Source organism: Asparagus officinalis, chromosome 7 (genome assembly GCF_001876935.1).
Source record: "Asparagus officinalis chromosome 7, Aspof.V1, whole genome shotgun sequence".
NCBI classification, from domain to species: domain Eukaryota; kingdom Viridiplantae; phylum Streptophyta; class Magnoliopsida; order Asparagales; family Asparagaceae; genus Asparagus; species Asparagus officinalis.
Window position 1 is genome coordinate 149,044,870 of NC_033800.1, and position 11,558 is coordinate 149,056,427.

The window sequence follows — 11,558 nt, forward strand, 5'->3', positions numbered from 1 at the left end:
CGGGCGGGTAGGAGGTTGGCGGCGGTGGACAGGCTGCTTAAGAGGAGGAAAAAAAAACAAATTAAATCGATCGTTATCATCCTTTCTAGCATTAGTTTCACAACATAGCTGACTGACGATCTTCTGTATTGTACTAATCCAATGGTAGACGGTTACCTAAACATCGATATATCGAACAAGTTATAACTACATCGTGCGACGAAATTTGACTTGGTTCGATAATCGATTACCGGTTATCCATGTAAAGCTTCTTTATTTGAAGATCTCGAACCTCATTTTAGATCTTAAGAAGAAAATGGAAAAAGATATAAAAAAAAAAAATTTCAAGCGTGATCAACTTACTACCAACGTGGGCAGCCTGTTCCTGTTGCTGATCGTAGCACCTCATCTTAATTTGTGTTTGAAAAAACAAAGCTCAAGGAATTAATGAAAACTCAAGCTGAGGAGAGGGTTGAGGAGATGAATTTGTGTTAGATAAATAATGTTGCTTTATATAGAAGGATGAAGGGAGAGGTCGGTACGTAGCTAGATTGCTCAAGCGAAGGGGCTTTTGAGTTGGACGAGTAAAAATCAAGTCAAAAAGAGTTTGCCGAAAGATACTCCCTTCAATTTTGATAGCGTCAAAAGAGTACGCGGGCCAAGAATTTTTTTATTTTTTTTTGGAAAATTTGCAAAATAGACCTATTTTGCTAAATATTTAGCAAAACAGACCGTTTTGCTAAATATTTAGCAAAACAGACATTTTTTTTTGCCAACAGGCCAAAAAGATGTCGATTTTGCAAAACAGACCATTCGAAGCATTGTCCAGCATGATTTAAATCATACGGGACTACTAGTCCCGTATGTTTCGAATGGTCTGTTTTGCACAATCGACATCTTTTTGGTCTGTTGGCAAAAAAAAATGTCTATTTTGCTAAATATTTAGCAAAACGATCTGTTTTGCTAAATATTTAGCAAAATAGGTCTATTTTGCAAACTTCTTTTTTTTCCCCTCCTCCGCACTATTATATAATAAAGTTTTTTTAAAAGTAAGGAAATGGACTAAGAATAATACCTCAACGTCATACGCGGTTTCAAACAAAGTAGAGAATCCAAACTGAAGGATAAGAGGTGGTAGGTGATCTTCTTCAACCTTTCGTTTGTTTTTAAGATCTCTTTTTGAGTTTGATCGATGTCATTCTTTAGACAGAACTCAGACGGGAAAAAAAAAATATAACAAATACGGAAGACAAATGCAAATATAACAAATAGGAAAAAAAATGATTTAATAATATGAAAATGGGGTATCCAACTTCCATGCTCTCGTCGATCAGACACCATCCTTGGAAGTCTCAAACTCAGTATTTTCCTCCTGAATCAGATGATGAGTCATGGTTCTCGTAGATATTCTTTAGGTTGTGTTCGGCGATCCACTCAAAATTGGGCCCGGATCAATCCTGACCCAGTTTTATGCTAAATCGGTTCTAGTTTGGACCAGAGAACGAGCGGTGCTAACTTGTATTGATTGGGTGACCAACATTTGGCCTACGAATTGATTTTTCTTTTTTAAATTTAAATCAACCATTAAAAAAAAACCCGAAATTAGGTCAGGTACAATCCTGACCCTGCATAACACACTTTTTTTCTTGAGCAAGCTAAGCGAGGAGGCCAGACAGTTCTGTGTAAAGATAAGCCCATGCTTGTGTGGACAATCATGGCCCATCACTGAAATACATTGGGCCGTTGTTCCAGTACTTTACCATTTAGCCCAGAACTTATGATAAACGCGCGAAGCTGAGCCATACCTCGAGAAGGGCTAAGTTCATGCACCAACTTTTAGAACCGTAAACAGAGATACTTGGGCTCAGACCTGCCCAAGTTTTCTTTTTGTACCTGGCCGAAAATTGTTGGTAAACTGCTAGAAGAAATATAATAATTATAATTTATGCTGGCAAAAGAGATAAAAATTAGTATAAAATCTGAAATAAAAAGTTAGAAAATCAAGCCTGAATGGGAGCAGTCGTGATTTCACTGTCCTAGAAAATTGAGGACACACCTATCGTCCTGACGCAGTCGACCCTCTTTCCCCCTAGTGGTAAAAACCCCCGGTTCAGCCGGCCTCTGTATTCGGGCGAGAGCAGCAGAGCTTAAGCTCAGATGAAGAAAGTTGCCCCAAAGAAAAAATAACACAATAGCCGAAACTATAAAAAATAAGAAGCTAGGAGAGAAGAAGTTCTTTCTGTTTTCTATATAAAACGAGGAGAAGAATGCATGTATTTATAGGACTCCGAAGCCAGAGATCCGTTGCTCCAAACCCGCACACGTTACGGCAGATCCGCGTAACTCCCCGTGCCATCTCTGCATCCGTTACGAACGGGTCAAGCGGAAGAAAACTGTAAAAAATAAAAATCTGAGAAACAAAAATGTGTGCGGCGTGGCGCGCATCGCGACGAGGCGAGGCGTGGCATGCACGCGTGTGTGTGATAGCAATAGCCCAAACAATACAATGCCCAAAACACTTACTCAAAACCCAAATGATGTAAAGCATTATAAATCTCTTACTCTTCATCTCATCTTCCAATGTGGGACTATTCACAAAGGCAAAATTGTCTTTTCATGAACAAATATCCAACAATTTATACATGCTAATAAAAGCATGATAAGAATCCAATTCTAATAGTGAATTTTCCTACTCATCCGCCAGAAAGTAGCTGCAAAAGAAAAATAGAGGCATCCCAGAGAAAGATTGAATGAGAAAAAGAACGAAGCATGGGATATGAGAGAGAAAATGAAGCCTTGAATTAATGTAACAAGTAGACTCGAAGAGGATAATCTGCATGTTTTTTACTATTTAATTTTATGGTTCAGAATATCCCGCTCGTATGTATAAATGTCCCGGTAGAGTATGTATTTGTTGGATTAGTCAATAACTGAAACTAAGAGGTAGAATATGATAATATGGATAGAGGTACAATATGGTAATACGGATAGAGATCAAAGTAGATAGTTACTTTCCTTGGGCCAAGGCAAGCGTAGGATAGAAGTAGTAGACAGCCCAAATCCAGTTAAAAACTTAATTACCCTTTGTCCTGGGGAAATGGGAAACCTTGTCAGTATCCATTTACATCACCAATAAATTATAAAAATAAAACTGAAAAAAACAGTCAAAGGGGTTGGTTTTGGTTTTTGTGGGGCAAACAAGACACATTGGCACCTTATTTTTCTAACCATTTGTAATTAAAAAAAGGCTTTGAAATAAAAAATTTGGGAAAATTGTGTCAAAGCCCCACAAAGCAAAAACTTCATGTGCTTCAGCCCCTTTGACTTTCACCCATATGTTTTAGCCCTTAAATTGAAGATCTTTGTTCTGCAACCCTCTTTTAGCAATTATTACTTGTCAGCTAAGCATAGGGAGAGAATAAAAAGTTAAAAAACCTCAAAATGCAATTATCTCCTCTATTCTTTCATGTTAAGTTTAAAAGTTTTCATGTTAAGTCTAAAAGCGAGTTGAATTAGACTTAACATGAAAGTATAATTCCATGTTAAGTTCAATTTAATTCATGTTAAATCTAATTAAATTTCTTTTAAGCCTGATTTAAATCATTTTATGTCTAATTCAACTTTTTTCAAGTCTAATTTAATTCATGTTAAGTCTAATTCAATTTATTTTAAGTCCAATTTAATTCATATTAAGTCTAATTTAATTCCTTTTAAGTCTAATTTAAATCATGTTATGTCTAATTCAACTTGTTTTAAATCTAATTTAATTGGACTTAACATAAAATTAGAGTCAAAAAAAGTTAAATTAGACCTGACATGATTTAAATTAGACTTAAAAGGAATTTAACATGATTAAAATTAGACTCAACATGAATCAAATTAGACTTAACATGAAATTAGACTTAAAATGAGTTAAAATAGACTTAACATGATTCATGTTAAGTCTAATTCAACTTGTTTTTAGACTTAAAATAAGTTAAAATAGACTTAACATGATTCATGTTAAGTCTAATTCAAATTGTTTTTAGACTTCAAATAAGTTGAATTTTGAATTAGACATAACATGATTTAAATTAGACTTAATATGAACCGAATTAGACTTAACATGAACTAAATTGGACTTTACATGAATTAAATTGGACTTAATATGAAATTAGACTTAAAACAAGTTGAATTAGACTTAACATTATTCATGTTAAGTCTAATTCAACTTGTTTTTAGACTTGAAACAAGTTAAATTAGACATAACATGATTTAAATTAGACTTAAAAAATTAAATTAGTCTTAACATGAACTAAATTGGATTTAATATGAAATTAGACTTAAAATAAGTTATATTAGACTTAACATGATTTAAATTGGACTAAATATAAATCGAATTGGACTTAATATGATTTAAATTAGAGTTAATATGAACCGAATTAGACTTAACATATAATCCATGTTAAGTCTATTTTATTTTATTTTAAGTCTAATTTCATGTTAAGTCTAATTTAAATTAGACTTAAAATGATTTAAATTAGACTTAACAAGATTTAAATTAGACTTAAAATTATTTAAATTGAACTTAACACGAATCAAAATCGACTTAATACAAACCAAACTGGATTTAACACGAATCAAACTGGATTTAACACGAATCAGACTGGACTTAACATGAACTAACCTGGATTAAAATTAGACTTAAAAAGAAATAAATTGGATTTAACTGAATCAAATTTGACTTAACATGAAGCAAAATTGGACTTAAACATGACTTAACATATAATCCATGTTAAGTCTATTTAATTTTATTTTAAGTCTAATTTCATGTTAAGTCTAATTTAAACACTTAAAATGATTTGAATTAGACTTAACAAGATTTAAATTAGACTTAAAGCGATTTAAATTAGACTTAAAACGATTTAAACTGAACTTAACACGAATAAAATTGGACTTAACATGAACTAAACTGGATTAAAATTGACTTAAAAGGAATTAAATTATATTTAACATGAATCAAATTGGACTTTCGTTAAGTCCAATTTTGCTTCATGTTAAGTCCAATTTGATTCATATTAAATCTAATTTAATTCTTTTTAAGTCTAATTTTAATCCAATTTAGTTAATGTTAAGTCCAGTTTGGTTCATGTTAAGTCCAGTTTGATTCGTGTTAAATCTAGTTTGGTTCGTGTTAAGACATGTTTGATTCGTGTTAAGTTCAATTTAAATCATTTTAAGTCTAATTTAAATCATTTTAAGTCTAATTTAAATTTTGTTAAGTCTAATTTAAATCATTTAAGTCTTTAAATTAGACTTAACATGAAATTAGACTTAAAATAAAATAAAATAGACTTATCATGGATTATATGTTAAGTCTAATATTGCTTCATGTTAAATCCAATTTGTTTCATGTTAAATCTAATTTAATTCTTTTAAGTCTAATTTTAATCCAGTTTAGTTCATATTAAGTCCAAATTAGTTCATGTTAAGTCCGGTTTGGTTCGTGTTAAGTCCAATTTGATTCATGTTAAATCCAATTTGGTTTAAGTCCAGTTTGATTCGCGTTAAATTAAGTTTAAGTCTAATTTAAATTGTTTTAAGTTTAATTTTGTTAAGCCTAATTTAAATCATTTTAAGTCTAATTTAAATTAGACTTAAAATAAAATGAAATAGACTTAACATGGATGATATGTTAAGTCCAATTCGGTTTATGTTAAGTCCAATTTGGTTCATGTTAAGTCCATTTTAAATCATGTTAAGTCTAATTCAGTTCATATTAAGTCCAATTTAAATCATGTTAAGTCCAATTCGGTTTATGTTAAGTCCAATTCGGTTTATATTAAGTCCAATTTAAATCATGTTAAGTCTTATTCAACTTATTTTAAGTCTAATTTTATGTTAAATCCAATTTAGTTCATGTTAAGCCAAATTTAATTTACTTTAAATCTAATTTATATCATGTTATGTCTAATTCAACTTGTTTCAAGTCTAAAAACAAGTTGAATTAGACTTAACATGAATCATGTTAAGTCTAATTCAACTTGTTTTAAGTCTAATTTCATATTAAGTCCAATTTAATTCATGTAAAGTCCAATTTAGTTCATGTTAAGTCTAATTCGGTTCATGTTAAGTCTAATTTATTCTTTTTTAAGTCTAATTTATATCATGTTATGTCTAATTCAACTTATTTTTAAGTCTAAAAACAAGTTGAATTAGACTTGACATGAATCATGTTAAGTGATTCATGTTAAGTCTAATTCAACTTATTTTAAGTCTAATTTAATGTTAAGTCAATTTTGATTCATGTTAAGTCTAATTTGATTCATGTTGAGTCTAATTTCAATCATGTTAAATTTTTTTTAAGTCTAATTTAAATCATGTCAAGTCTAATGTAACTTTTTTAAGTCTAATTTCATGTTAAGTCCAATTAAATTAGACTTAAAACAAATTGAATTAGATATTTAAATTAGACATAAAAAGAATTAAATTAGACTTAATATGAATTAAATTGGACTTAACATGAAATTAGACTTAAAAAAAGTTGAATTAGACTTAATATGGATTAAATTAGACTTGAAACAAGTTGAATTAGACATTAAATAATTTAAATTAGACTTAAAAGAAATTAAATTAGACTTAACATGAATTAAATTGAACTTAATATGGAATTAGACTTTCATGTTAAATCTAATTCAACTTGCTTTTAGACTTAACATGAATTAGACTTAACATGAAAGCTTTTAGACTTAACATGAAAGAATAGAGGATGTAATAACATTTTGGATTTTTTTTTTACTTTTTATTCTCTCTATATGTTTAGCTAATATGTAATAATTGATAAAAGAGAGCCGCATAGTATAGATTTTCAATTTAATAACTAAAACACATGAGAAAAAGTTAGAGAGGAAACACATAAAGATTTTGTTTTTGGGCCTTGACACAAGTTTCCCCAAAAAAAATACAAAGTTGGGCTCTTTTTGTGTTGGGTTCCTCTCTCTCTCTCTCTCTAGCTTTTTCTTTCCGCTTTCAGTACCAATCCCAAGTAGTGAATTGAAGGGACTTGGCGGAATTCTTCTAGAAATGAAACATGTCGGTAAGCTCTAGTGAAGACTAAAGTTTTTGTTGTTTTTTCTTTTCTTCATTTATCTTTGATGGGTATGTGAAATCAAGCTCACTTCTTTTCTGGGTTTTATGATCCGTGCAAATTCATGCCTATTTTTATCAAAAAAAAAAAAAAATGGTGGGTCGCTTCTTCTAAGTGCTTCATGATTACCCTTTTGCTCTTTTCTGATTTAGACTCAGCTGCCTGCATAAAGTTTGAATCTTGCTTCATTTAGAGAGTTCAGCTACTGATTCTTGTTTCTATTTGATTTTAAAAATATCATCTTTTCTCCTATGCAGTTACTGAGCTTGTAGCTTTTGATTTTGATCATAAGTTGATACAGTGATTGTTAAGGGTGCTGATACCTCTTGCAAGTTCTGGCTGAGGCTTAAGAGAGAGCAAGATGTCTAGTGGAGAAGTGAGGAAAGTGTCTCGGCAAGATATACAGCTTGTAAGGAAGAAAATTTTATTTGTAATGACTTTTAGGTGATATATTTGGTAGTATGTATGTTAATTTAAGCATGCACATTGCTCGTTGGTTATCTTGATTATTTCTTCTTGTTTGGTAAACCAATGTGTATTGTGAATTTAATCCTTTTCAGTCTAGTATTTGAGTTGAATGTTGAATTAGAATCTCTGCCTGCATGCACTCGTAAGTTTCATTAGTAGGTTATGTTAACTCTTTTGCATGTTGTTATAGCAATTGCATTGTTTTTTGTCCTAAATTATCATATGGAATGATAATTCGTAGTTTATCAGGTTGTTGTTGGTTATGGCCCAACTATTTTTCTATGCTGTAGAATTGGCAGTGTAAAAATTTAAGGATACGTGCCACATAAGCAATATTGATCGTCTCTACTCTCTAGCTACTTATCTCGGGGATTTGGGATCGTGACTCTCATGCTTACAATCCTTGATATTAACCAGAACTGATTCATATATTCTTCTGACCATATTTGTAGGCCTTCTAGTGCATTTATTGAAAACCTCAGTGAATTTGTGAAAATAAGGACTATCATTCGAGTGTGAAGTGTTTTAATCACAAAAGGTTATGTAAATTAATAAGATTTACCTATGCATCACTCACCGTAGAGGGCTATTTACTTTAACTATGCATTACTTAATTTCTGTTGGACACTCTCTTATGCTTCTCTTAGTTTCAGGTGCAAAATCTGATTGAACGCTGTCTTCAACTGTATATGAACCAGAAAGAGGTAGTTGATACTCTCTTGTATCAAGCAAAAATAGAACCTGGCTTTACTGAATTAGGTAACTTTTTGCCAACCATCTTCATGAGCGTTCACGGCAATGTAGCTAAGAGTAAACGTTAAGAGTTTTCCGGTTATATACAAAAGACTTAAGTTCATAAGAAATCAGGGATGTATAAATGCAAAATTGCACCAATATTTTACATTGCACGGTATTTCTGTTGAGATTAAATTCCTATAGGACGAACTTAACTTTCCATGTTTGTGCTTATTTTCAGTTTGGCTGAAACTTGAAGAGGAGAACCGAGAATTTTTCAAGGCATATCATGTTAGACTGTTGCTTAAGAACCAAATAATTGTTTTCAATAAGCTTTTGGAGAAGCAGGTTGAGCTCATGCAGAAAGTCTGCCCACCTCCCCTTTCCAATGGTTCTACTTCTTCGGCATGTAGGACTTCTTTCTTTCATGTTTTTATTTTGGATTCACATCTTTCTGTATATTTGTTATACTTCTGTTCCCTAATCTAAATATTTAACCAAAGCACATATTGAGTTAACATTTGTTACATTAGAGCCGGTTATAGGTTTCATGCAACAGTAGCCGCTTTGTATGATGTTTTGATATTTATAGTCAAAACTTCTGAGTGAAGCCTTAATTTGATTGGGTCCTGTAAGACATCATCTTTGTTCGTACATTTTCTTTCTAGTGACATCTTCTGGAGTCTTTTTTTTAATTATCCTATAGTCAACATTATTCAAGCTTCTCTGTCATATTTCATTAATTAATGTTAGGTTTAATTGCAGATAGAACCCCTGTCATATCACTATTTTGAACTTACTATCCCTCTAGTTTTATGGTTGCAGATAGGTACCCAAAGTGATTTCTTTTACTATTTATCCTTAAAGAAAGGAAAAATTGTAATTTGACAGAAAATTTTATCAATTTGGTGTCTATCTGCAATAACAAAATTTAGAGAGGTACAGATTTGTGATACTACAGCTACAGGTGGTCTATCCGCAATTAACACCATACATCTTTCTGGATTCTAGTTTTGTTCCTTGAACTACTAGTTAATTCCCCAAGGCCCAAATGCCTTGTATCTTACAGTTCATGCCTTGCAATGGTCTTCACAGAAGTTTGTTTTCCGTGATTTTAATTTATGACATCGTTAAAATACAATATAACAATTTCTTATTACTTGTTACAGTACAACAAACCCCGCCGTGTTATTTGCCTGAACATGTATCTACTTCACAGTATGACCCAATGTTTTGCAACGGAGCATCTTCGAACGCCATGATGAATGGCACATCATCATCAAATCAGAGCATCCATCTTCGTGATGATGCCTCCATTCTTAATGGAAGACCTAATGGAATCCATGGGACAACAATCAAATCGGAGCGTAACTACTCAAACAACTCAGGTTTTCCTTTCGGTACGGAGAACACTTTCTTGGAACCAGGTGCAGCCTTCAGCAGCTCTGAGTTGTTGGAGATGGATTCATCCTCATTGGGATTTCTGAGTCAGATACCTCGAAATTTCAGCTTCTCAGATTTAACTGATGATTTCACCCAAAGTGCTGGTTAGCAAACGAATTTGGTCAGAGCTCCCCCCATCCCCCCACCCGCACCACACACACACCCGAGCCCCCCACCCACCCAGTTTTGAAGAACACATAAATGATTTTTTTTTCCTCTTATTTGTTTAGATATTTTGGAGAATTATGGTAGGTCTCCTTTCCTCGCGATCCAACGCAAATGAGTTTTCGGATTCTCCTAGAAGGGACTGCGAAGGTGTGAATCCCTTTTTTAGGTTAATTGTGGGTAGACCCTTATAGTTTTATTGTTGCAGATAGACCATCTGAGTGAATTTTTTGCTGCGACTCTTTTACCCTCAGAGACTTTTTTTAAACAAATAGACCTCTTCAGGGTAATTTTTTTTTAAAAAAAAACCCAGGGAATCTATCTGCAAACAATAGAACTATAGGACAATAGAACGATAGGACTCTATTCATAAAGGGGCTTATCTGCAATTAGCGCTTTTTTAAGTAGATATCCTCCCCCGCCGGGATAATGACTTTTCTTGCTCATTCTTTTCTTGCTCATTTATAGATGAAGAAAAGAGATTGGATACAATATCAGAAGGCATAAGTTATGAAGAATTTGGGAGTGACTGATCAAACATGAAAGGTGGGCTGCTTTGAAGGTTATCAAGGCCTTCGTCCGCTTAAACTTTCTATTTGACATTGATATCTTTTGGGCCTATGGATGGTTTAGTTGTTAATCTCGGCGCTAATGAAAATGTTTACATTGCGGTTAACAATACGAACCCTGCAGAACAAATTCATACGCGATGACAGTAATATGCTGCGATCAAAGTTTGAGGATCCTTTTTATGTTTCTGAATCCTCATTACTTCCGCAGGTTCATCAGGCAGTTGAAGTAAATCCTGTACATAACCGGAAGAGCCGCATGAAGATCCTCAGCAATTTGAGCATTAATACCCCCTTGCTATGGTTCAGTTTGCATGCTAATGCTTAAACTTGATGCTGTATTGGTTTGTTATAAACAGTGGCCTCCAAAAGTAAACAAACTTCTTAAATGAAGCTGCTGGTTGGTTTGAGATTTGTTGTGATCCATGGCAATTTAGTAACAGTTCTGCAATTTAATTTTGCGGTATGTACTCGTGTAAAATGTGTATTTTTCTTGTGATATGGTAATTAGTTATATTTGGAGGTGTTGATATTGCATGTTAGTCATCACCAAGATGCATCTGTAGATATCGTTAAAATCCCAAACTCCAAAAATTTACGGCGAGAGTTATAATTTTATATTATGGTATATCCCTGCCATGTTCAAATCTGTAAGTAATTATATCAAAATTCTAAAGTCATGGTGATGATTATAAGTTTATGCTCTCGTAGATATAATCATATTCTAATAGATATAACTTAGGAATACACCTGTATTTGGGAGTTTACGTTACGTATATTCTTATTTCTATTTGGGAGTTTACGTATATTCTTATTTCAGATTTGGCGACTTATTTTATGTGCTTATCCTTATCATAAATATCTTTTGTGAAGAGAGAGGTCTGAGAGCTGATTCAAGGAAGGGTGCCTCCATTCCTTCAAAATCATCAAGTTCTAAAGAGTTGGATTGTGGTCATTAGCATTTAGCAAGCAATAATTTAAGAGTCCAAATAGCTGCAATAATATCAAAGTGAAGTATACAGTGTCATTCTCAAGTTGATTATACAACTGTCCCGAATTATTGCTTTTGAAGA

At 32.6% G+C, this 11,558-nt stretch overlaps 1 protein-coding gene across 3 annotated transcripts; it reads left to right on the plus strand.

Moving 5' to 3' along the window:
- On the plus strand, positions 6,959-10,936 carry LOC109851104. 3 transcript variants are annotated; one of them, XM_020421206.1, is made up of 8 exons: positions 6,959-7,054; positions 7,363-7,514; positions 8,221-8,332; positions 8,550-8,717; positions 9,478-9,855; positions 9,982-10,066; positions 10,385-10,462; positions 10,697-10,936. In XM_020421206.1, the coding sequence occupies exons 2-6, from the start codon at positions 7,467-7,469 to the stop codon at positions 10,032-10,034; spliced, it is 759 nt and encodes a 252-aa protein (XP_020276795.1). In that variant the 5' UTR covers positions 6,959-7,054; positions 7,363-7,466; the 3' UTR covers positions 10,035-10,066; positions 10,385-10,462; positions 10,697-10,936. The 3 variants fall into 3 exon arrangements, with proteins under 3 accessions (XP_020276795.1, XP_020276797.1, XP_020276796.1); XM_020421208.1 differs by having other exon boundaries at positions 8,227-8,332; XM_020421207.1 differs by having other exon boundaries at positions 6,960-7,050.